At 45.7% G+C, this 26,711-nt stretch overlaps 1 protein-coding gene across 3 annotated transcripts in view; it reads right to left on the bottom strand.

Annotated features, from left to right (window-relative positions):
* The window catches only part of EFNB2 (ephrin B2), a 41,752-nt gene extending 19,373 nt beyond the window's left edge, over positions 1-22,379 (bottom strand). For all 3 annotated transcript variants that reach the window (XM_059815423.1, XM_059815430.1, XM_059815417.1), the window contains exons 1-2: positions 22,252-22,379; positions 816-1,099 (exon numbers count right to left, since the gene is read on the bottom strand). In XM_059815423.1, the coding sequence (XP_059671406.1) occupies positions 816-1,099; positions 22,252-22,379 (412 nt within the window). The remainder of the gene's footprint in view (positions 1-815; positions 1,100-22,251) is intronic.
* Between the last annotated feature and the right edge of the window lie 4,332 nt (positions 22,380-26,711).

The raw sequence follows: 26,711 nt of genomic DNA on the forward strand, positions 1-26,711 counted from the left end.
AAGGCGGTGGCAGAAATAAGACACACCAGTATCTAACTTCGTTGTAACTGCAGAAAAGCCAATGCACACAATTTGCCCATCTCCTGCTAACTGGTGATCCTCGCTTAAGACTTCAAAAGTCCCCGTGGGGCTAAATGAGATCCACAGGCCATAGTATTACAATGACAAAACCTAACCTAATGTAAATTGTTGGTGTACTGCTGAGGTCTCAGTTTATGCTAACTCTTGATTCACATCATTAACTTTACACATCATAAGTAATTTGAATCACTAAACACAGCGGTTACTTCCAGACTCGCTTTCAGCCATAAATCCCTTATCAGACTAAGACTCACACAAAGTTTATATTGTTAGACACAGGCCTGTGTCACGCACATTCTTTTTACAAGTTGAGGACCATGAAAAAGGAGGAAACTCAAGATCATGTTAGCCTAGGTTTTGCCCCAAGAACCTCCCAGCTACTGTATGGACACAGTAGGTATGTATTGCAGCTATGCATGTTCAACTAGAGCCTACCAGTAACCCTTGTGGGGAAATTACACTGCCAAAGTTGGCACCAAAGTGGCCCAAAGGTCACTGCAAGAATCCTTGGACCACTTGGAGCAATGGCCAGCCATCTCACATAGGATGCCTCAGCTCAGAATGGCCGGGCCACCCTTCTCCGGCTCCTACTCCTGGTGTAAGGGCACCAGAGGGCAAAGCCAATAGCATGGCACATCACCAGAGCTGCGACCAGGAAACACGTTGCAAGACAACATACAAAAAACCTGAACAATTATGTTGAAAAGAATGAACAACTGATATTTTGAACTTACATATGACGTAATAATCTTTGTTCTTCTGAAATTCCAGGCCCCAGAGATTAGGACTGAACTCTTGAAACTTGATGGTAAACTTAACATCTTGATCTGGCTTGGCACAGTTGAGTAGAGGTGTATTGTCCTTTTTAATAGCACAGCTATCTGCTTGGTCTTTATCAACCATGTAGACCTTATAATATTCATACTGGCCAACAGTTTTAGAGTCCACCTTTGGGCATATAATATCCAGTTTGTCTCCTATCTGTGGATATAGTACCAATCCTTGTCCAGGAAGGAATCTAAAACAGAAAAAAAGGAGAAAAAAAAAAGGGGGAGGAGAGAAAAAAAGGGAAAATGTGAGACACTTGATAACATCTCATCCAGAAAAGTAGTAATTGCAGTGAACAGAAAGGAACAAACACAGTTTCCAAAACCAAAATGACAGACTGAGCAAACCAGATCTTAATAGTTTGGGCCCGACTCAATTTAATATCAACAAGATGTTTATTTAGATCTTGGAAATTACAGATGGATTGAGTCTTATAGTCCTTATCCCAGTTTTGGGAACTAGGTTTTACATCTCTGGCAGGCACAGCTGTTTCTTCCCCATTTGGCCATTTATAGCAGCTAGTACAACGTCTGATGGGCTACAATCCTGTTTTTTCCGCTTTGGTAACATTTCTACCATTCTTGCACATATTTTGCTAATTTTGGACATGGGAGAATGACAAGAATAATCTTTCAACCCCCCTGAGCAGCCATGTGGGAAAGGAAACATCTTAGACTTTAAGAGTTAACAACGTACTAAGATGCTGATTGATACAACTAGTATAACACAAAGGAACGTCAGTCACTCGCCAGGATCATGCTTACAGACCTGGGGTGGACAGAGATGTCCCTGACCCAAGGACCACACATGCTTCTGATAAAACTCTTTTCCTAGACAGTGTGACTGCTACACCACAATGATTTCTTCTCTTCATAAACTCCACCGTGTCTGTCATTATTTTAGCTCTTTTCTTCTTTCTTGCGCTACAAGTGAAACACGGATGTGCTTTTGCCTTAGTACAGATGAAGACTTCTTACACAGACTGCAGTGAGCTTTAATGTTTGGGGTTAGACTCGATATTTTATCTTTCCTACTCGTATTAACTAATAGGCAAACTTCACCACTTCTTCACAAAAGAAAAATATAAATAATTACTTATAGTATTGATTCACCAACAAAGTGAGGAGCCTTGTTCTCACATGGACGAAAGCCACAGCAGGTTTGTTTGTTTCTTTTTTTTCTTTGCAAGATGTATTTGTTCCAATTAAGGCCAAGAAGTGCGTGTTTTAGAACTACAGCCAACGACACAACGTCCTCGAATGCACAGACCTAAAAGCCTGACTTTCTTTCCTCTTTCTCCTGCCTGCCAGCCTTTTCCAAAGATCTTCCTTAATGGAGAATCGGCCTGAAAAACCAACTGAAACAATTGCCGCCTAATGAACACTCTTCTCCAAGTGCTAGCATTTAAATAGTGCACGTAGTAAATCTAGCTTATTCACAGGCAGCCTTCCTGGAAACTTTAAATTAGAGTATTAAGGCGCAAGCAGAACAAAGCTGTAGGCGTCGGTGACCTCCAGCCTCTGGCTTGGCTAAGGGAGCCCACCAGTACACGGTAGTACTGGGGGAGAACTTACTAAATTACAGAAAAGGACGATGCGACGCCCCAAATTTCAAATCCATCGTTTACGACAACCGCTTGCTCCCACGCAATACGAGTTTATGATCTGTGCTAATTGAACGGGATTATTTTCACTCACAAAGCCTGTGTAAGAATTATATTTGTTGTGAAGCAGCACATAGCAGGACAAAGACATGTAATTACAGATTTAGGGAAAAAGAACAATGAAATGTTATGGCAAGAAAAGAGACTGTTGATGTATAAATCACTGTGCTCTTTTGTGCCATGCAGTGTAATTTCCAGACTACAGAAACTAGGCTTGGCCGCGGCTGTTCAAACAGAGAGGCACTGGAGACGGGGCAAAGCTATGCCTCCTCCTCCAGCTCTCAGACACGGCAAAGGAATGAGGTGACTACCACCTCCCAAAAGCCGAAATGGTGAAACAAACGGAAAGGTGGAAGTGCGTCCTCCTCGGAGTCACTGGCCTGATGAGGGATGACCGAGGGAGAGGCCAGCTCTGCAAGGGCACCAAGCAAATGGGGGAAGGAAGACCCCAGCCAGCAAACGTTCCCAAGGGAGCAGCATGGCTCCTGGCTCAGGCTCTCCTCAGGGATTGACTGCGACCAGGCAAAGGCAAAGGGACAGAGTTTCTGAGCTAACCTCCGTCACCTGTGACTGGCTTTACCACCTTGTCTGACCACAGTCCCATTTTACTTTGCTCCTGTGCAGCAGTGTTCTACCAGAAAGATGAAAATTACTCGTATTCCCCCATCTGCACGCCAGGACAAAGGCTGGTCACTGTGTGATCCCACTGCTTCAAGTATTTCTTCTTGCCAGTAATTCTTCTTCACGTAACGGGAATGTGTAATATGAAACACATGAGATTTCAGAGGACCGGATCCCTGTTTTTAAATTAATCAATTTAGATTCCCATGCATAATAAATATAAAATTCATAAGGTTAGAAATGCACACCTGTCTGTCATTATCAATAATATGACCTAAAAGCTGCCCTGATTCCAATTTAGGTTTTCTGTATATATGTGTGTGTAATGAAGCAGCAGCGGTGTATTTTTTCCATGCAAACTCTTGAGTGCAAACAGGATGGGTTCAGAGTCGGCGTGCCAGGCCATCCTCAGAAACAGCTACCCGAGAGACAGCACGCTTGTGTGCCTTGGTTAAGCAGCCAGGAATTGCCCCATAAAAGGTAGAGGACAGAACCACCCCCAACAGACAGCTAAAGCAGATTTTACAAGAGCTTTAAACCAACGCACTCGTTAGACTTTATGGGAGGGGAATATTCTCGCTATGGCTCTGAAGTCTGTGCAGTTTGAGAACTAAACTCGGTAAATCTCCTTCCACTTGAGTTTCTGAACTTGTAGGATCTAACGCTGATGGGATTAGGAAAGAAAAAAGGCTGAAAATGAAAGGATTAATCTGAGAGTTTGACTGTATTGAAATTTTTTCCACAGTTGGCAGTTTTGATCGTGACCTTTGCGAGAAAGATATTTTTCCAATTTACTTTCCTTATTTTCTCACAACAGTAAAGCACAAATATGGATGGAGAGAGTAAGTTTCATCTCATGCATTTCAGTTCGACCACAAAACTTACAGTGGCCGATTAGTAGTAGGCACAATTATCAACCCTGCATTTGTGTAATACTTTTGCTACTGTATTTTCATAAAGACTTTAAATAAATCGTTTGCCGGGTACTAAGCATTTTCTGAAGCTATTTATTAAATGTCAGGAGGATTAAGACTCCTGTTTTATGATCCTATTTTTGAAAACCTTATATCTGAAAGAAATAAAAAAAAAAAGGAAAACGTACATTCAGCCTTGGTAAAGGTTAACAAAAACTTCAGGATCAATCCTGAATCTTTATTTCTGCAAGTGCTGACGTAGCCTTAAGCATTCTGGGGTAGCATCAACACGCATGAAATATTTGCAGGATGGCATCTGTAAAGATAAAGTTAATGAACTGGCTTTAAAAGTCTGACTAGAATGTGCCTTCAACTAATTAAAAAACGGGTTTTTTCCCCCAAACAGAAATATAATAAAGACAGAGCAAGAGGTTTTCAGAATCCTGTGACTGATCCCGAGGACGCTGCGTTACGCCAATCGTTGCTTGGGACAGTGACACGCTCTTTGAGCAGTCGGAATAGCGACAGCACTGGAACCATTGCTTTCTATAAAAAGCTAACTTGCTAACTTTCTGCTTTTCAGGTCTAAAAGTTCTTTACCGGGAAACCTACATACCAGTATAGGCTTCTGTACCCCAACAGAAACTTCGCGAGTTTCCCAACTCACTTCTGTCAGCAGTCAGATATACTGCGACTAGAGCATTCGAAGAATCTTGCTCACCATTAATAATCCTAGTGCTTACTGTCAAAAAGCACAGAAAAGTATATCAAGTACAGTAAAAGCTGTACAATGAAATTCATGCGCTTTCAGTCTGGCACTTCTGGATACAGAGGGCTTTTTTACTGTCAGCCCAAAATTGGTGTATTGTGGGCGACATTTGACATCTGTGCAAAACCCATGGATGTGAATCCCTCCCAAGCATCCAACTAGTCATGCAGCTTATCAAATAACAGCAACATGCAGAGTTCTCAAACCTTTTTAAAAATAAGTATTATATCAGACCAAAAATTCATAGGACATATGAACAGAAAATAGGAACAGAGTAGTCTGTTCCCCACTCCCAACAACGTTACAATAATTTTCTGTACCACGCTTATTTTAAGGCTCAGAAGTTCCCGGCACTAATGTACCCTTACTGGCCAAAGTCCTAGAAAAGTGAAATTTGATTTTGAAATTTTACAAAAAATAAAATTTATATTATGCAGTTTCCGACTAATTTCTTAAGAATCTGCTTCTTGTTTAGAGAAACTTAGCACATTCAAACATATTAAATTATAAAGACGTTTTCCTTAGTGATAACCACTCAAGCCTGCTTAATTTCATAATAGTAAATTCTCCAAAAGAATTAAACTTTACCTGTCAACACTCTTTTTCACTGAGAATATGCTACTATTCCTTACTACACAGACATTTCTGAAACTGTAAAATTATCAACAGATAAAATTCTTGGAGAAATAAATTCTTAAAGAGATTTTGTTAATCAGTATTGACTGATGTAAATGTGTTGTCATGCTTTTCCCAACTTACAAAACTATATATATACACACATACTATAAATACGTATATGCACACTTAGCTTTAACTATATCCTAGTAATTATAAAATAAATGCAGTTTCAGAAAGCATGTTAGTACTTGTTGCCAGTCTTGTATATTTAACTGGGGAAACAGTGCCAAATTTCTGTGCTTTAATACCTTACCTGAACTAATTGGTGTAGGCAGTTAGCTTTAAATTAATGTAACAAAAATAACCCTAAAAATGCGAACAATCAAGACGCTTCTTAAAATGCAGCCTGAAACCTTCTGTTGGGGAATCCTACCCACTTAACTTTATGAAGTTTAACTACCAGCCTGACTATAAAGTTATTCATTGAAAAGTTTTATTAAGGAAATGTCATGAATACTAATAACACAGTATGTTAGTCCGTTACTTGTACAAGTGCAAACTGAAACAGAATACAGAACAGCATTCCACATACAAGTCCTTATTGTTTAAACAGAATGATTATTCGATAGTATATGTATTTATGATCTGGCTTTTGAGAAAATAACAACATTCATATTTTGAATATCATTTTGTCCACAGGAGAAATATTTAAGCAAGGCAAAAGTCCTACCGGCTTGACGCAAAGCAAATAAAAGTTCCAGGAAAAGGTCCTAGTGATTTCAGTGAAGTAACAGTGGGCTAATCACAGCCTGCTAAATGAGATGAGAACCAGTTTACTGATTCCCAAAGACTTTGAAGTGAATAAAATCCAAAAGCATAGACTAGAGCTCTCTGTAAGAGTCCTTTGCTCCATACAGAGCTTTCACATTCGTTTCTGTCATATTCAACATCATATACAAAGGTATGCCATGTGGATATAAGGTATACACCCTGTTACACAGCTGTAAACCTGAAATGCCTTTTTGCAGAAGTAGTGATTTTACAGGACTGATCTCACTCCAGTTTAAATGGATTAAGTGAACGTGAATTCAATGAGAAGAGAATCAGTAACTGTTGTGGGACAGAAAAACAAGCTTCATCAAAAAAGATTAATGACGAGTTTCTGTCTCAAAATGGGTATGGAATTTGGTTAAAAAGAAAGGCACGGCTCTTATGTGAAGTCTCTGCAAGAAGAATTACCATAGTGGACACAGCAAGATGACAGACTGGCTTTATACACACACTAGCAAATGAAACTTTGAAAACAAAAGTACAGCATTTCATATAATTAAAATTCTTTTAAGTGAGTTTTGGAAGCTACTTTTCTTTGCCAGTGCAGCATTATTAAATTATGTTAATACTGTAACAAAGTTTTACAGAACATGCTAAATAGGGATGTTTCTGAATTTAAATAAAATTTAAGACGTTTAATCTGCTGACCTTTATTTATACGTAACATTTTTCCACGCAGTTAATGAAACTATTCATGTAAGCAATGGTTACTTGCATTAATAGGACTTGCAGGATAGAAACTAAATGGAATTCAAACAAACAAATAAACAAATGTATTCATGCTCATCCCTTAAGATCTTTAATGGTAAGTTCCACATTATACAAAGCCAGATTATAAAATACCATAACACAAGTTTCTAAAGCTGCAGTTCTTGTATTTCTCACTTCCCTTAGAAGGGAAGAACCCCTTTTCGGGGCTCGGGCTCTCCTGCAATAAAATCTGCAGCAAGACCATAAATGCTTTGAAACAGTCCCCTGAAACTGCAGCTGATCTCCACCCCAAGGTTTGTGGTACCTCCTTGTCCTCCCCCTTCCTCACCTCCAAAGGAGCCCATCTTCCTTCAGACTACCAGGGGGAAATGCTTGCAGTGCACTGAAAAAGGGAATGGTCAAGGGTTTATTTTGTTTTAATCACCACCCTGGATACAAAATGGTAGTGGTGCCACCATTTTGAGTGTTTCAAGTAGCCATGCGAATGGACGCCGTTCTTGGTGCCTTTTCCTGGACCTATTCTTATCGAAATTGGTTGCAAAACTTCCATTGACTTCAGTAGGGGAAGACAACGCAGTATGTTTACAACTGAAATCTTAATAACCTACACAAGAATGATTCTGCAGCATTATCATGTTTTCTCAAAATTTGGGAACGAGGAGCATATACGAAATTTTAGCTGTTTCGTTTAGCAATTCATCGTACTACCTTTTGCAAAATACGAGAGGAAAGCATTTAAAATACGACGAAGGATTTTTCATAGGTGTAAAATAAGGATGGGCTGAGAGTGCATACACTTCTCCCCAAACATTTTTTTGCACGGACCTGCAGGATTCGACAGTCAAATTGCACCATCATGTCACAGTCCTAAAGGCACAGAGCTTCCACTGTACAGAGAGACACCCACAGACATCATCCCTCTTCAAACACGTCAGAAAATGCCCTGACCAGTCTCCTAGAAAGACGTGTCATGGGTTTCCTTCACCAAGTAACTTGTGTCACGATTGCTGTTGCAGAGATACAGACGCTCACTTCTTCCCTCCATTCAGCTTCGGACGATCCCAAGTCTAAATGTGCCTTGCACTTGAGAGAGCACAAAACCCGCAGCTAAGACATGACTTTTGGCAAAAACCGTACCCCTTTCACCCTTCACGTGTATGGAAGGTCACCTGCAACCCGGCACCAAACATCTCTTATTGGAGACACCTTCTCTAAGAGAAAATCTGGTTCCTTAAAAGCTGTGATGTACAAAGTTACAGATGTGATTTCATTCCATGGAAAAAGTGAATCAGCCGAAGGAGGTGCCGCAGACTCTCCTTCGGGGCTACGCAAATCCTGGGCTCGGGCGGAGGTAGCTGACTCTGCAACTCCTGTCCAGGGGATCGTGGCATCTCGGGGTGACCACAGACCCAGGGGTGCCGGGAGCCCCCTCTCCCCAGCCCACCCCACCAAGCAGAGGCAGCGCCCTGCCTTCAGCCCCCCGGGGCGCAGCTGCCAGAAGGGCTTTGCTGTAAGACAGCGTATCCGTTTCAACTGGACGCCATCTCCGCTTGCAAGAGATGGTTTCGTTTTGCTGGAAAGCTGCCCTTTCCCTCGCTGCTTGGCTCTCACTCGCAGAGCAAAGCAAAAAAACACACTTGCATAACTAAAACCTTCAGACCAACTTGTGCTTTACCCCTCCGTCCCCAACATGAATCCAGTGTGCGCGGTTTTCCTCCCGTAAAAGGGAAGCACATTTTCCTCTGCCTTAAAAAAAAAAACCCTCTGAAGAGCAAACACCTATCTGTTTGTTTTTTCCTCTGCAATGGGAAACAAGATCTGTGTTTTCTGCACAAGAACGTGCAGCCTGGCTTAGAACATTTAGCACACGGGTAAGGCTTGAAGTGCTGAAAAGAGGTACGATTTGATTTTTTACCAAGGTTGACAAAGGAATTTTTTTTTTTAAATATAGATTTTATATTCAGTTTTCATACATGACCTCCACATAACGCACTATTAATAGCAATTAACTTTTTGTATTATGGTGCAGAAAGCAATTACTGGTCTGCTAGAAGTACTTAAAGCACTAGGGAATTCTGATCCATTTACAAAATCAATTCTGGTTACCACAAAAGAACCGCTAATGTGCTTCAGGACAGTCTCCTAACTAAGAAGAAAAAAAAAAAAGGGGGATGGATATGACCAATGTTCTATTTTAAAGTGTATTATATTAACATTTTATCAGCATTTATAGAAATATGAACCCTCACAACAGTGCTGGACTTACTCAGCGTCAGCAAACAGGGAATCATTCCTCAAATCATTGCTTGCTCGCTCGCTCTCTCTCATGCACAAGCATGGAAACACACACAGGCACATTCTCCTCTTTATCGCATTTCAGCAGAAACATGCTTTCTACATAGAGTTTAAAAACTGCAAGTGGCTGCAGCGGAGAGAAGCAGCCAATCTGTCTAAATGGCTTATTCTGAGGAATTTCTGAAAGAGAAAACACTCAGTAGGTGCATTGTAATTAGTTGCTCTTTCTAGTTACCTCTTGACAAGTGATGCATGCGGGTCTGGATGAGAGCCCAACTCTTGACCCATGCCACCACTACACACTTTAGTACTTCAAGCAGAAACCCCTAGCCTCAGAATTCTTTTCATTTTCTTTTTCCAGAAATGCGGTGTTGGTAATGCACAACATGAGAACCAGACATGATTAGCAAAGTTGGAATTCTTTCAGAAGTGCTTCGTATAGCTATGTCCTAAATATATCCGAGGAAAGCTTCCTGCCTTCGATTCCTTCCAAATACGTAGCATGTTTCAGGACTGGGTGAAAGGACAGAACATGGAAATACACACAGCAAACATTGTTCCCACAATGCTTAACAATACGCTGTGGCGACATTGGTAAGCCTTTCAAACAGAGGATATTCATGTGATCATTATTTTAAATACGGGAGATTACAAGCCTATTGAGAAATGCAACTTTTGCCACAAAAAATACCCTTAAAAAATAAACATTTTTTGGACAGCACTTTACTGCCCCCTTTTGCACTTTAACATCAGAACAGGTTGCAGCATGAACACAGTCTGAGAAACACAGTGAAGGTATGAGGTAAGAGGAGAGGGCATCATGTTTACACACCAGCAGACTATCAGGCACTGCTTTGGGGACATCTTCCACTTGCCTACACTGTCGACAAATGAAACATCTCGCTTTCATTGTCCCTGATCTTCAACGGAAGAGATCAGTAATGGATGGTTTAATTTACCATCTTCCATTTTAATCTGCATGTATATGGGTAACTGGGAAAGACAGGGATATTGCTCATTAAGACTAGTTGTCTCTCTAGCCAATTTCCTAAAGCAAAGATCATCGGCAACTTGAATTTGGTTTTATTCATCAGGAAGAAAAGAATGACAAAGGGCTTCCCAGTCTGAGGCCATTCATGTGTTAGCAATCCCTTAACTGAAAGGATGGGTGTATCCTTCAGCAGAGAACTTCACAAACTGGCAGGCAAGAGTAGTTTCATGAAAGGTGAAGACAAGAAGCCTAGACATTCAAATACCCTGCAAGCCTACAGGCATAAACCCGTTCTGCAACTCCGCACTGCAATTACAGTCAGTACAGAATCCATCTCTGTCTGCGTGTGTCCACATATATCTGCAAAAGGTAATAAATCTACAGTCTAGTGGCCAGTTATTTACAAAATACTAATTCATTATGACGGAGCCAGAGGGGGACCCGTTCTGCCCCAACCCTCAGCTCCCATTTGACGAAGTCCATGTGCTGCTGTGTACACTTATATTTAAACTTAATCCATTTTCCTCTGTCATCCTACAATTACAATACAAGTCACAATAATATTAAATTTCACTGCCTACAGCATTGCACAATTGAACCATTACGGTAATGAAAACTGACTCCCTTTGATATTAACACTGGTGTTTTCTCTCATTTGCTAGCCATGAAATACAGGAAGAGACCAATGTTGTTTTAATTAAAGAATTGTTGTTCAAAATATGCTACTGGGAATATTAAAGCAGTTCTTTGCTCGCACAGCAAAGATAATCAGGTATTTATATGGTTTGGATTTTTGAAAAAATAAATCTGAAAAAAAATCTGCGCCATGAATTCAGCGTAACACAAAACCACTGCTCTACTTGACTTGTGCTCGCAGAGGCAGGGTGTGCCAAAGCCAGGAAAGATGGCGCTTTGTTGAAAAGATGCAGAGCAGTAGTTAGCATGGAACGGAAAGTCAAACCAAACCATGTGTGCTTCTTACAGAAGTCGCTGAAGTCTTTGCTTTTAGAAAGCTAACAGAGAGCAGCTGGCATTTGCCAAAGAACTACTTTTCAAAAAGGGCACTATAAATCACAAGAAGGAAACAATAAAACCAGATTGCTCTATTGCTGTGCTGTCCTGTGTGCTCTTCTCCACCGTTCCTATTACAGAAACAACTCTTATGTCAGCCACAATACAAGGATACCAACCAAAGTTTGCAGTCTTCCTTCTCTTAACTACAATTTGTTCTCACCTGTACAGTCTTGTTCCAAGACATGCTCCAAGCAAAGTCTATAAAAGAGGGCGGGGACTGTCTTGTTACTTGATGAGACATTAATAATTGGTGATTGTATCTCAAAGTCAAAGAAAAAATTTCAGCTGCTTTGCAGTTGTTAGAAAATATAATATGGCATAACATTTGCCTGCATAAGTCAACACTGGAAGTAGAACAAGTTGTTAACTCACAACTTTCAGGAAAAGTTATGCCAAATCAATAACAGCATTGCATCACAAACCAAACCTATTTTGGCAAATCGTTGTTATGCAAATATTTTCAGAACCCAGTGAACACTCTCTATCACTCCTACACCGCATCCTTTTTCTCCTTATATTAAAAAGACAGTTTTCAGGTGGGAGAAAATGATCTTGAGCAAAAATCAAAATGGGAGATCTACAATCAGTCTGCACTTGCACCTCACATTAAACCCAAGATTCAGCCACTCGCAAATGTGGAGATCCTACATTCTTACTTCCAAAGTTTGACTGACTTTGGGAAGCAGAATAAAACCGGGTGGCCAGTGCCACCTCCAAGGCGGTAGTAATATCTGACCTACCAAGAACCAGCTTTTGGCCTGCTGCAGGTCTGAGCCTCTCAAATTAAGCTAAACTGACACTGGAGTAGTGTAAAAATTCCTGTAAAGGTCCAGAAGTGCATTCATCACTAAATCGGACATCCCTGCCCTGGGTGGAAAAGACCATCAGAGGGGTTCAGCAAACAGCCAGTGACAGCAGGACCTCCAGCCACTCCATTTTAACCTGCTGACTACTGGCAAGCGACATGAAAATTAAGACTCATTCCAAGTGCAGACAGAAGCGTAATTTCTGACATCATTTTCTGATGTAAAAAAAATGTAATGAAGCTTCAGAGATCTGTATTTGTCCAACCCCAAAAAACCTTTTCACTCTGGCCTTGGTTCAAGACAGCTCATGCTTAAATTCGTCCCGCTTCAGCAAAAATATTCTGCATTCAGCACATGCTCAGCATGAGCTTCTCTGAATAAGGACGGCTTCCCGAGTCAAGCCCTAGGAGCACAGTGCAGTCTTGCTCGCCGTGCTGTCACACACCAATCCACAGAATGGAAAAGACTACAATAAGCAATACATTTATGAAGATTCGGCTTTTGTTTTTCTTCAAAAAGTGCCTGAAAATGGTCGGATAGAAGGAACAACAATTACCACTAAAAATCGTCTCTTTTAAAATATTTATCACGCAGACGAGTGATCTTGCCTGCCAACATGACTTCCCCTGTTCAGCTAATCTATATGGCTTGGAAACACCTCGGAAAAAGAAACGCCAAAAAAACCTAAAGGTCAAGTGTTGTGCAGTGATTAAGCTAGGCTGCTTCTGAACTAAACTGAAATTAATTAAACATGAAGAAAGCAACTGAAGTGTGGACAGTGAATGCTATGGGATTGCAAATCCTCAAAAGGAGTCAAGATGTTCCCAACTCCAAATTTATCCAGTCAGGTACAGAAACCAACTGCTGCTCAGGCAGTAGGTAAGCTGATGGCAAGCACCAGCAAAAATGAAAATGCGAAACGATGCACCACTCGAAGAGTCAGAAGCGCAGTTATGTGCGCTTTCACCAGTGCTCGCTGCATAGGTTCCTTAAACAAACTGCTTCAAACTTGCAGAACATCAAAAGCCAGATGGGCCTTCCTGAATGAATCCACAGGCAGGCAGCCAGGATTCCCGTTTGCTGCAGAAATAGGCCTGGACTTGATTTGAGTCTTCTCAGCTCTGACAGGCTGGAGTCTGGCAGAACTCCCAATCCAAAATAAAATAGCATTCAATTGCGACTGGGCTTTAACTACTACTACTAATAATAATGATAAATTTCAAATCCCTCTTATTAGCTTTAACATGCACGTCCCTTTACAATGCGCTGTTCACCTTCGGTTCTTTGGTTTTGGTACCTAAGGAAATGCACTGTTCAAACAAAATCTAACAAAACGGTGATAAGTAATTTGCAGCATCACAGATTTTTCAGCCTAACGTATCATTCCACCATCTATGTAATTTCTCATTTTCTGTTGACACATGTAAAACTTGATTATTCTTTCAAGTGTACACAGCTCTGAATCCTACTAAATAAAGTTTTGTAAATCCTATTTTAGCCATTAACCACGAGACATTTAAAAAGAACAGTACAGGTAGAAAACCCATCTTACATATATGCCATGCATCAGGAATGATTCACCTAGCAACATAATCCTCTACCAGCCTTTATCTTTTTTGGCTTGGAACCTACATTTAAAAGCAGAAGAAAGCATAGACTATTACATCAAAGTTTAAATCAGCTGCATTATAATTATCATGCTGATACCGCAATAAACACTGGGTGTTGGCTGGCCAGGATTGCCAAAAAAGATAGAGGTCCTGCCCTTATTTGCTGTCTTTGACAATGTATATAATCACATCAAAGGGAAGTTCTGTGCATCACAGTTAACAGAAAAAAAAAAGGAAAAAAAAGCATCTGGATGTTCTCTTTCCTCAAGTAAAACGATAGATTTTGTTCATTGTAAGAAAAAATAAAATTTTGCCTATTATAATAACAGTATATATAATATATAATAATAATAAACGCCAATTATAATGTAAAGCCCTTGCAGGCTAATGTAATACTCACTGAAATCACTGGAGGTGTTTTCACGGAGTTGAACAGGAGCTAGACGGAAGCCTTGGACATGTTTATCTACTTCCAACTAGAAATATTAGAATATACTAAATGACGTTTTCAAACATGGAATTTAAAATGAACTATGCTAATTCTGCATTTAAGTCTGCTCGAAGCCTTGAAAATCAGGGTAAGACTAAACACGAATTTACAAGCACAAAAAAGTAACAAAAAGTAACAATGTGCAATGACGCTGAAGACACTTCAAGTTTAGGGAATGTCAGTGTCTATGCTTTATAGTTTCAGTTCTGAAGATCTATCTGTCCTTGGGGGCGGCGGAGCAACGGCAAAACTGGTTTTTGTTCTGCCATTTTGTTTTCGTACTTGGCTTTCAGAAACATACTGAGAGCAATGTGCTTGTCTGCTCAAAGCCTCTCCACGGTTTTGTGTTTGGGGATGTTTTTTCCCAATTAGGGAACAGAAGTGCAAATTGCAAAACCTCTGCGTTTTAAGTACGTCTTCGAGACAATGCGTGCCAGCGAAAACTGCTTCAGGAGAGGGGAACCTGCAGAGGATTCCCTATGGGAAGAGGGCGAGCTGGCGTGCGCTGCCCGGGATGCGCTCCATAAAGAATGACCCGCTCCGTTCTGCGCCCTGCCAAACCTCCCCAGCCTTATCTGGTACATTTCTGAAATGCGACATGACAGGCAGGTTCGAAAGCTAAACGTTGGATAATGGTGGGCAAACAAAGGACATCGGTTTTTGCATTATTTCTTTAATTACTTTAACCCTTGTTCGAGCAGAAAGCATAAGGCCAGAGTAATTCAGCTTCTCTCTTTGTCATTTGCCTGCCATAAATATGCACCAGTCTGCATTTGAAAAGCTGAAGGAGGCCGCAAGCTTGCTGGACATTTATCATGCTCTGTTCCCTGTTAACAAGCAAATACTTTAGCTGAATGGCCCATTAGCAATCATTGTCAAATGCAGAATGCAAGGTGCTTGGATGTGACCGGCCTGTAAATTAGAAGAGGGTGCCCCTGCGCTTTGGAGAATTTCAGCGAATGAATTGGATCTTTTGATATAGATTTGTGAAGGTTAAGCTGCAAGAGAGGAAACGTATCTGAGCACTTCAGGCCCCCTATATTCTGCCAATCTGCTCAGCCCCCTATATGCACTTGCTTATTTTTCATTTGTTAAATCACATCAGCATCAGCAGCTTGACAGCTTTGGTTCTGGAGTTCCCTTCTCAGTCACAATTCTGAAGCTTTCCAGCTTACTACGGAGTAGGATAAGAATGATAAATTCAAGCATGTAATTAACATCTTTATAAAAAACCCAGAAAATGGAAAAAAAAAACCAACCCAAACTTAAAAAGTGTCCGAGCCACTGCCAAACAAACAGCATGAATTCCATTTTGCCGAGCTCATCCCAGGCTCATTCCCACTAAAGAAAGACACAACTGTTATTGTAGGCTTCAGTGTTTTTTCCCCTTATGTCTAGACTCTGCCTAACAAATGCAGAGTGCTTTCTTTCCCCCCTTAGCAGACAAATGAGCAGGCAATAAAGTAGATATTTCTCGTTTGAATCGTACCCCTGATTTGCAACGTAATGCTGACTTTTAAGTTGTGGGTGTTTGCGGTTGTCAGTTGGGTAGAAAAGCGAGTCTTAACGATTTAGAAGGCTCTTTAAGAGAAAAGGCAAGGAGAAAGAAATCCAAGTAGCTGCACTAGGAGAGGTATTTTACTACCTTTACAGCTGCGGAACGCCTAAAATAAAAGACAAAACAATGGCGAAATTGTCTGCCGGCTGAACTCAAGGGGCTGACAGCGAACTCATCCCCATAATTTTACGGGGGGGGGGGGGGGGCGGGGATAGGCAGATTCTTATCTCACCCATCTCTAGATTTCAGCCTGCCTTTCGGAAATAAATACTTCCCAGAGCCTAAGCCAGATCAGTTTGGCTATCTGCAGCTTGATTGGTAAAGGGGAATGGATGCTGGCGTGTTTGTGGGGTTTTTCTTCTTTTATATTCTTGCAGGAAGGGAAACCCACGAGCTGCTGAAGTGTCACCTGGCCGAGGCACAGACAATGCGGCCTGTTTATCCGTGCTGCTCGCATGGAGCGCGAGATGGAGACCGCAGCCCGAAACACTGCCGAAATCAAAAGGTCTCTGTTTTCCTTCCAGATAACCCCAGTCCTCGCTGTCCCCTCTGCTCTCTGTTCCTTGCCAGCATGCTCCTCCCGAAGCCCGAACAGATTAAGGCAACAAACCCCAAGTGCAGCTAATTCCTCAGAAAGGCGGCTGCTAGGGCAGGAGTTAAAAAGGAAAATCTTCCACACCTAACAATTGCAGCCATCTCAAGTTTTAATCGGTCCCCGTCTCGGCAGAAAGCAGTAAATGAAATCTATCTTTACCATATTATACGCCACCAATGAGCAAGAACTGAGCAGCTTTTCTTCGCTGCCTTAACCATCCCAAGCCACAAGTAGGCCTTTCATACCTCCTAATCCCGGCCCCCAAGTTTTGTGCGGTTCTCACATAATACCTTACAGCCCGGAGCAAGGCCCTTAGTTTCTAACACCCCTTTCAGAGACGTGTCATTTCTAACATCAAGCTAATCTATATGTTGCCATGGCATCACCCTTTATCTGCCTTTACATCTTATGAACTGCATGGCTTTACCACATTATTTTTATCTGAAAGACAGAAAATGGTGGTTTTATTGCCATACAATCAGATTACTGCTGCTAGTTTCTCTATGCCTTTTTACCATACTTCAATCAAAAGGGATCAGTTTCTTTATACTCTGCCCTTGATTTACATTACATCTGTAAAGACCTAGTCTGGGTTGTAATCCCCTTATTAACTATGACCAGGGTTGATTTGCCTAAAAATAAAAGCAAATTGTGTCAGACCTTTTCACTTTGTTTTTGATTCGGAACTACAAAATGGATTACTAAAGAAATCTTCAGAGTTCACACGGCCGGTATAGTACTGAATTTAAAATGAGAATTAAACAAGTTAAACATGGGAGCTGTGTCAACGGTTTACATTTTCCATCATGGGAGAAAGGCTGAACTGCGTTTGCCTTTGTGTTCTCTGGCTTTAAAGAGACAATGAAGCCACAGGAGTTTTTCCAAGCTCTTCTAACACTGTCCACTTGCCATCCTCCCTTCCTCTGCTCTTCATCCAACTCCCCCCCAAACTCTCCTCCCTTGCAGCTCCCTCCCCAAACCCCCCCCAAAAAAACCCCTCCCCTCGCTCAAGAGAACAGTGTTCCGGTTAAAAGTCTCTATTCTGTGGCACTGCATATTTTAATCAAAATATTTCAAGCAGTTAAACATTCCTATTTAAGTTTCCACAACGCCTCACAAAGAATGAGCTCATAAGCAAATCCATGTAGATGTATGATAAATGACTAGAAAAACAGGTTTCTTTATGTCAGCAGCCGAGGCAGGCAGACATTAGGCACACATGAATAACATTTTAATCACTGGGTTTTTTTCTCAGAAGAACACTTTCTTCTCATTTGCAACAAGCAATTTCAAGTACTGCAGGTTGCACGACACTCGAAGACCAGATCCTCCAAAAAAGAAAAAGCCCCAAAAGCAACCCTGGCTCCGGCTGCTGCGCAGAGCTGAAAGGCCCGTCTTCGCCAGCATGTCACTGCTGTCACCTCGGGTCCTCCGCTGACTTCCCATTACAGGAACCTTAGCCGAATTTGAGACGATCCTGAGCGTCACACCTAAAGCAATGTGATCTCCTTACAATAAAACAGGGAAAGAGGGGGGGAAAAAGGAAAAAAAAAAAAAAAAAAGGAGGGAGGCATTCTTGTGTGTGGGAAGAGGGAGAACTTAAGTGACTTCAGCTTGACTTTTAGTCACTACCTTTCTAAAGGCAATTAGTTCATTAAACCAAGTGAAATAACGTAGCACAGCTTACAGATAACATACTTTAAGATAATTACCATAAATAATATAGCAATTATACACCACATATAAAAGGCTGGGGAAAATAACCAGCTCAAGAATTCGGCCTTCAGTTTGTTCTGAATTCATTTTGCTAATTCACTTGTGCTTCGGAGACCGGGCTACGAATGCCAGAGATACCAAATGGACGGGAAGCCACCACTCACTCCTTGTATAAGCGCGCCAAGTGTCAACAGCTATGTTTTGGGTACAATTTAGGAGCATGTGTTTAAATCATTTTAACCTTCCACTCCTGTTTCTTCAGCTTGAAGCTGTAATTGCTGAGGTTAGAAAGTGCGGTCCCATGACACAGGGCTCCCAAATAAATTCTTGTCTAGCTGAGAGGCTTCCAAAGACGTTGTAAGATACCGTTTCAGCAAGCTCTTTGTGCTCCGGCTGGCTCGCCTGTCCTGTGAAACAACGGCTGTCCATTACCTACAGTTTATCATCCTGACAAAACGTGAGGAATGTGGATGTGAAAGCACTAACAATTCCACCCCCGGCGCTTTCTCCTTCCCCCCCCCCCCTCTATATTAAAAGCGACAAGATTAACCCAAATGCGAACTGCAGAGCGTAGTTCAAGGGGCTATTCAATCGGTAGTGAATGTGCATTTGTTTACCTACAAAAATAAGAATTTCAGATACAATGAGAAGCAGACTAGTCTATATGCTACTGAATAGACCATTTAACAGGGTCATCAGTTGTAGTTTATTTTATCGGTTTCTGACATGTTAGCATTCATTCAGGGACAGGCTGTGAAATATCCCATATATAACTGGTTATCAGAGGGAGAGAAAAAAACAGCTACGTAATCTAACTTCATCAGCGTCAAACGCACCGCTTGTGAGGATAACCTTCCACATGTCACTAAGGGGAACCGCTTTGCTCACCGGCCTGCAGCACGCAGGCAGTAGCGACACTTAAGACGTAAGCAATGTTTTTTTGAATGAGGTTTCTCTACCGTTTGACGAAAAGGCACCCCGTAACACTACGCGCTGTCCTATGTGTCAAAGGCGGTGTGAGCCCTTGCGAGGTGAAACTGAGGTAATCCCCGCTACCTATGTATGCAGTTTGTCTTGGCAGAAACAACACAGGCAGAAGGTGCCCCATTAAAAAGCGTCAACAGGAGTTAAGCCTACAGAGTCATTTTTCTCTGTGTTTTCAAGATCATGAGAGCTAAGGTTCTTCAGATGAGAAGGCTGTAAAGTCTACCAAAACCATCTGCAACAATGACGTTTAACCTCCCAAGCCATAAAATCGCAGGTATAATTATTTTCCGTGTGTCACTTAAAACACACCTCTTGTGATTTGGTGGAGGCACTGAAAGCAGATGTCCAAAAAGGGGGAGAGAGGGCAACAGGGGAGGGAGCTCTCTCTTCAAACAGCTACCGCGTGCTCGCCATCCCAGCCACCTGCCGGAAAGCATAACCTCTAAACTTCAGTGCAAAACCAATTCAGTTTATACATTCACCTTAACCTAAAATTTATTATTTCGTACTTTATATTAACCTGACTAACAACTTCTCCCAGCATTTAATTGCCTACCTGTTCAGCAGATTTATGTGTTGAGGCTTTCAATAGACTTAAATGCACAGCTTCCCTGAATAAATTAGCCGGCACCAAAGATAGTTATTATTTCAAAGCTAAAAAGAAGCTTTATTATTATACTACGCCAAGATCCATTCAGCAGCTTACTTCTCGAGCTAACATTCAGCTTGAATCCAGAGCGAGGACAACCTCGTCTCCGGAGAAATTATTCCACATCCTTCAGGCAAGCAACTGTGACAAGAATTAGTAAGAAATGCTGCGCAGAGAAGTGGAGCTGTCTCACCGGCAGCAATATCGGTAACGCATTTGTAAGCTTCCTCAAACTACGGGCCTCCAAGTGGCCTATAAATCACTAGCCCCAGCAATTGAAAAGACTAATTTTAATAGTGTGCTTCTTCACTGTGGTGATTAAGCCTCCATGAATCACTCAAGAAAACTCAATTACACCAACAGCGCAACCTATTTTTAAGCGTGCATTTAAGTTGAAAAAGTAATTAGATATTATCATTAGATCTACCATTAACAACATTCAGGCCTTTTTTGTAGTCACATAGCTTAGAATTAGCCAAATGGAAACACAGCTTGTATTTGATAAAGGAAGCGTATCCCCAGGCACTGTAAGATGGGCTGAATTCAGCTGCTCGGATACTTTCATTCCACTGACGGCTAATAAAAGCTACCAATAATAAAAGCTGCCAAGGCAAGGTAAAAAAGCGGGAGCAGGTTGGGGCTGGCAGGGGCGAGGCCAGAGCCGCGCGCTCTTCTGCATTGGAAGAGTGACCTCTGTAGGCGTAAACCCTCCAAGGGCCGGGGAGGCACAAGCCCTCCCCTCCTCCAAGGCCGAGCCGGGCCTGTTGGCCACCAGCACAGCAGGCCCACCAGTGCAATGCAACCCCGGCTCGCAGCCTTTGACTTTCCAGAACGCGAACAGCCTTGCAGAGCCCGCTGCAGGTCGCTGCATTCTCAGGTGTTACGTCCTGCCTTTCTTAACCCAGAGAAAAGCTGCAGCTATGTGGCAACATGCAAGTGCAGAGCCAGAGAGCGGAGCTAAACTTTGGTTTATTTTAACTGGCTTCCCACCTGGTGCATATATAAAAAGATCACTTGTCACCCAGTGCTAGGAATAAAACCACTGAACTGAGACATCCACAGCATTCCTGTCGGTTTCCTTTTTTTTCTTCCTAAAGAAAGATCAGAAAACTTTTCTGTGAAGAAGCCTTGCAGAGATACAGCAAGTATGTCCACTGCTGAAAAATACGGGCAGAAATCCGCAGCGAGTTTTTCCTTCAGTGGGAAGAACGGCAGGCAACGACGACTGTAACGCAAGACTACTTGGTAAACTTGAGATGCTACTCCTAACTAAAAACTTGAGATCTTCACCACGCTCCTGGAGATCCTGCCACCTACACAGAATTAATCCCTGATGGAGGAAATAATCCCATTCTTCTTGTCTCACCACCTAACATTTCCTCTGAAAAGTCCCCCGGGAAAACAAGACGTGGACTTACTGGGAAACTCTAATTCACCTGCACAATGCATATGGTTTGCTTTTAAAAGTATGTAATGGAATATGTAGCATGAGTTAAAAAAATATTTTAACCCATTTCTGATGTAAAACTTCCTAAACTCATGACAGACTATTTCTTCCTATCCTGACTTCTGGTTTCTAAAATAGTGATTTTAATCACAGAAGGTCAAAAGGATTTCACAACCGAACAAAGCCGACTTATTTTGCATGTCAAAATGAAAGGGGACAGGAAGAAGTGGAAAGAGTTTTTCATCACTGACTCAGATTTCTCTTTAGAAAGACGGCCCACTTTCCAACAAGTTCCTCTTCCCAGTAGCAGTAATTTCGTATGTTTAGGTAAAGAAAGTTTTTAAAGGATACGCCTCTATTTTACGAGTGTGCTTTGATAGCGAAGTCCTGGGACCGCAGCATGTACTTTTTTGCCCGGGTTTGTTAACGAAGAATGACACTAAATGGTTGTGTGATGGGTAATGCTCAGTTCATTACTCACTGACATGTGCCTTGATACCATCAACTCCACAACCAAATTTAGCCCTGTTGCAAGCAGATGTAACTTCGCTGGAGTCAATGGGATGAGTTTGCATCTGCAGCCGGCGAAGTTGAAGAGGATCACCCCTCCCTGGCAGCGCAGCGCGGCCCAACGGCCTCCGCCGCTGCTCCGGCCCCGGGGAGGCGGCGGCTCCGCGGGAGCGGAGCCCGGACGCCGCCCGCAGGTTTCAGCCCGGTGCTGCCGCCCCGCTCCCGATTCCGCTCCCCCTCCCGGGGCCCTGCCGCCGGGGCAGCTCCGCCGTGACACGGACCACCCGCCCCGAGGGAGGGCCAGATCCTGCTGCCAGCCCGCGCTGAAGTCCCCGGCAGCCGCCGCTCGCAGTGTCCCCCCCGCCCCGACACCGTGGCTCCCGGCGGCCGCGGCAGCGCCCCCCCGCCCTCCCCTCCCGCGCACGGCCGCGGAGGGCAGCGCCGGCCCCCGGGGGAGGCGGCGGGCGGGAGCGGGATGGAAACTTACTTGGGGTTGGAGGAATTCCAATATATGGGGTCTAAAACGATGGACCTCGCCAGCGCAGTTCTGCATAAAACCATCACGACTCCCCAGCAGTACTTCCAGGCGGAGGCGTCTCGCCTCCGCGCTGCCATGGTCGCGGGCGCCACCGAGACTCTCCCCGGAGCCTCGCCAACTCCGCCGCGCGGCTTCCCCGCACCTGAGCGGCAACAGCAGGGTGGGTGCCCGGTATCCCAACAGCCGGGACGACTGATAGGGAGGAAAGAATAAAAAAAAATTTAAAAAAAATCACACGCGAAGGGTCGACGATGCACTTGGTGAGAGCTGCAAGCAGATCTACTGAGTCATGTATGCCACTCGCATGTAGGAAATTCTCCTGCGAGGTACGATCCAAGCTACCTCCGAAGTAACAGCAGCAGTAACAAGAAAATGCAGGCGCCTCAGTCCTTCCTCTTACTGGGGGTCTCCCGGCTGTCTTGGAAGATGCCACTCAAACTGCCAACTCCCATTTGGATCCAGTGCGCCATGCACGTTCACAGTGTCTAAGGCTCGCGTGAAAAGGAGTGAAAAAAAAAGAAATGGTGGTGGGAGAAATAAAGGTGTTGGGGGAGAGGGACACAGCCTCGGCAGGAGGCTCCTCCTGCGTGTCTCTCACTGCTCCCTGCAGTTTGCAATCCGCACAGGCACCAGCCCGGGCTGTTCCGGGGAGCTCGGAAGCAACCGCGAGTCAATAAATCCACTCCGAGAGTCAGCTCCCCCGGTCCCGGGGAGGCGCATCCGCAGGGCTCCGGCTTCCCGGGGGGGTACTGCTGTCCTTGTCGCCCGCAAAGACCCCGGAGCGGAGCAGGGAAAGAAGAGGGCGAAAAAAATAATTTAAAAAAATTAATTTAAAAAGCCAAAACAGGAGTGGGGGTCGCAGCGTCAAAGCGTCCCTCTCTCTCCCGTTGCGAGATCCGCAGTGCGCGCCGCGGCGGCAGGAGGAGGAAAGCCGGGCGTGGGACTCGCGCCGCGCAGCCCAGCGCGGAGGCGAAGGGAGGCGAAGGAAGGAGGAGCGGCGCCAGCCGTGGCCGTCCCCACCGCGGCGCCTTCAACCCGCGGCGCCGCCACTCCGCTGCTGCTGCCGCGGCCGCGGCGAGTCCCCGGCGCAGAAACGCGGCCGGCGGCAGCGCGCCGCCGTAGCCATATAAGCGCGGCCCCGCCGCCCCGCCGCCGCCGCTCATAGGGCCGCCGCCGGGCCGCCGCGCTGGTTGGGCGCTGCGCGTGTCACTTACCGCCGCCGCCGCGGCGGGCGGGGCCGCGCCGAGCCCAGCAGGGCAGGGCCGGCAGGTAACGCCCCCCGGTCCCCGGCCCCGCCGGCGGCCGCCGGGGTGAGCGAAGAGCCCGCTCGCTCTTAGTCACGCCGGGGCCGGGCGGGAGGCGCGGCTGGCCCACGCGGGGCGAAATCAGGGGGTAAAAATAAAACGAAGTAAAATCAACCCAAAGCCCCCTCTTTGCTAAAATCGAGCGTTTAGGAAGGACGCTGCCGTTTCAAGAGCGGCGAGCAGCGGCAGGGCCGGGCGGCGCGGGGCTCCTCCGCACCCTCTCCGCTGCTGCGGGGCGCAGCCCCCCCACCCCCCGCGAGAGCACGGCCGCCAGCGCCCTGCGGCAGCGGCCACCTCCGCGCTGCTGTGCGGGGAAGGGCCGGGGCCGGGTCTCCGCTGGCGCGGACTTCCCCGCGCAACTTTCTGCGGATGCCCGAGCGGGGGTCCGCGGACAGGGAGCTCTCCCACGCGCGATCCCGGGCCAGCTCTTCCCACGCGGTCTCTGAGTTTTCAAAGTTTATTTGGTTACGCGGCAATTAGCCACGGGCCGTCCCGAAATACAGAGGAGTTGGAGATGCGGAGCCCCTTCAAAGGGATGCGGAGCGGCGGCTGATTAGGGGCGCTGAGGCCGGGTGCGGGTTCCCTCGCCTTTCCCTGGCGATCGCTTAGCGCCTCTTCCCTCCCGTCCACACTTTTGGCGGGGGGGGGGCGGGAATTTTCGGATCCAGTTCTTTCTCAGGTCCGGCGTATCTCGGCGGCACCTGGCCCTTTTATTTCATTTTATTAATTTCTGGCCGGAAGGACCTGCCCGCGGACAGCGCTGCAGATGCTTCCCCGGCGGCTCCGGAGGCCCCCTGGGGGGTGAGGAGGGCGCCGGGGGGTCGCCGCGGCCCCCGCCGGTGCGCCCGCCGCCACGGTCGGGGCCCGGCGCGCCGCGGCTCCCGCGGCACTTCCACGGGGCCACAGCTCCCACTAGCGGCCAGCGCCAGCCCTCCGCGGGGCGGGTGCGGGGGGGGGAGCGGTCCCCCTCGGCTGTCCCCCCTCGGCGGCTCCCTCGCGCCCTGTCCTGCCCGGCGCCTACGCGGTTCCCCCGCAGAAGACGCCGGCCGGTACCGCTGCCCCGCGGGGCGGCACTGGGCCGGAGAGGCGGCACATGCGACCGGTCCGCGCCGAGAGCTGCGCCGCGGCTGAGCACCGATCGTGTCGTGCCGTAGTCGCTCCGGTAACATGAAGGGGGTTACCGAATTTCTTCCAGGAGGGGTTTCTTGCCAGAATAGTATCTGCAGGGAGGGTTAAAAGTTAAATCCCAGGAAATTACGGCGCTCTTTCTGTCATTTCCCCACCTTTTAGTTAAGGCATGCGAAGAACGCGCTACGAAAGACCGTAATGAAGAGCCAATTTCGCATAATTTTATTCCCGAAGAAATACGGGCATTTGCTTAAAAATCGGGTTAGTGGTGGTGCTCGTTCGGCTTTTAGACGGACGCGAAGAAGCCCCTGTAAGGAAAAGGACTGGCGCTGTAATTTGTACAGCGCCTGAGCAGTTTGGAAGAAAACGCTCGCTTCCCCCCGCTCTTTTTAACTAAACGGGTGCTCCAGCCCTCGCCGCCCTGCCTGGCAGACACCGCTCCTCTCGCCCGCAACAGAAGGGAGAGGAGAGCTGAGGCGCGCTCGATGCTCCATAGATTTTGTGTTAATTGTGTTTGGTAGTTCTCTAATGAAATCTACCGCTCCAGGAAACAAGGAAATCAGTTTGCTTTTCACACAAAACATCGAATACCTTTTAAGTAAACTGCTTAATTAAATTTAATTCGCAGTGAGGAAGGAATTGCAGATCCGGCGACGCAATTTGGTGGAAAAGGATCTGATTCCCAGGACGGAAACTTAGCGCTCGAGTGGGAGACAGAGATTGGGTATCTATGCACATCGAGGGGCATCAAAGGAGAGCTTCGCCAGAGAGGGGAGGAAAGTACTTAATTATTAAACTTTTAAAGTCGTGAGCCAATGTAAACAGTGAGCCTGATAAATGCTTCTAGCAACAGAGACGTGTAAAATAGGTTTACCTCAATTTTGTGCTGCTGCTGCTCCTGTTTGTTTTGAAGCAAAAGGTTACGAGCGGTGTTTTGTAAAAGCTGTGAGTAAGCTGTGACCTCTAACTCTCCGTATCCTTGCTTTAAGTAAACCAGAGGAAATGAAGAGCCCTGGTATTGTCTGAAAATATCCTCCTGTAGCTAAATATATCACTGGACTTCTATTGTCCAGCGGCTAATCATTTTACGTAAATACAGCTGTTTTACTCTACTCTCCAGCATCCTATTGCTGCACACTGTAGGTGTATAAAAATCCGCGTTAATAAAGTCACTTCTAAGGAAGAACCTAGAGAAAAACGGGAACTTATCTCCGAGATAACCCAAGCAACAAAGGTTAAGACAGCCAAAGAAATGCGGGCTCGGTGGCTACTCCGCTCAGGTCGCCCTTTTTGCCCGAGCGGCCGATCCCCGCGGCCGGGGTCGGGGCGGGGGGCGCTTTCTGCGCCGCGGAGTTACTTGCGGCTCCGAGCGGGGCCGGGCCGGGAGGCGGGCGCCGGGGCCGGGGCCGGGGCCGGAGCCGAGGCCGGGGCCGGGCCGGGCGGGAGCGGGCGCGGCGGTCGGCGCTCGGAGGGGCCGCGGCGGCGCGGAGCCCCTGGGCAGCTGCGGTGCGGCCGCGCTCCCTCCCCGTCCCCGTCCCCGTCCCTGCCCCTCTCCCCGTCCCCTTCCCCGCGTCCCCGCCGCCCGCTGCGTCGGCCTCCAACTTTCCCGTCTCGCTCACGAGGAGCAGCAGGAATCGCCTCGGACGCGGAGGAAACGTGAGAGTACGGGCTGGGGAGGGGGGGTTGAAGGCAAAGAACCCCACAAATTCTAGGAAGAAGTTAGCAATCGGCTTCGGCCGCAGTAGCGGCTTCTCTGGGGGCTGCTTCAGGAGGAGGGCCCGGCAGGTATTTGGGGTTTCGCGGTTTCCTGGCAGACAAACTCGCAGGGGACAGGCTTCTGTGGGGAGGAAATCCTGCCGCGACCGTGGGAGCGGCGCCGCGGTCCCCCTGCGCCCGGGCGGCACGGCTCGGCGGGCGGGGTGGATGGACGGACGGACGGATGGGTGGATGGATGGATGAGCGGGGCCAGCGAGCAGG

Source organism: Gavia stellata, chromosome 1, assembly GCF_030936135.1.
Source record: "Gavia stellata isolate bGavSte3 chromosome 1, bGavSte3.hap2, whole genome shotgun sequence".
Taxonomy (NCBI): Eukaryota; Metazoa; Chordata; class Aves; order Gaviiformes; family Gaviidae; genus Gavia; species Gavia stellata.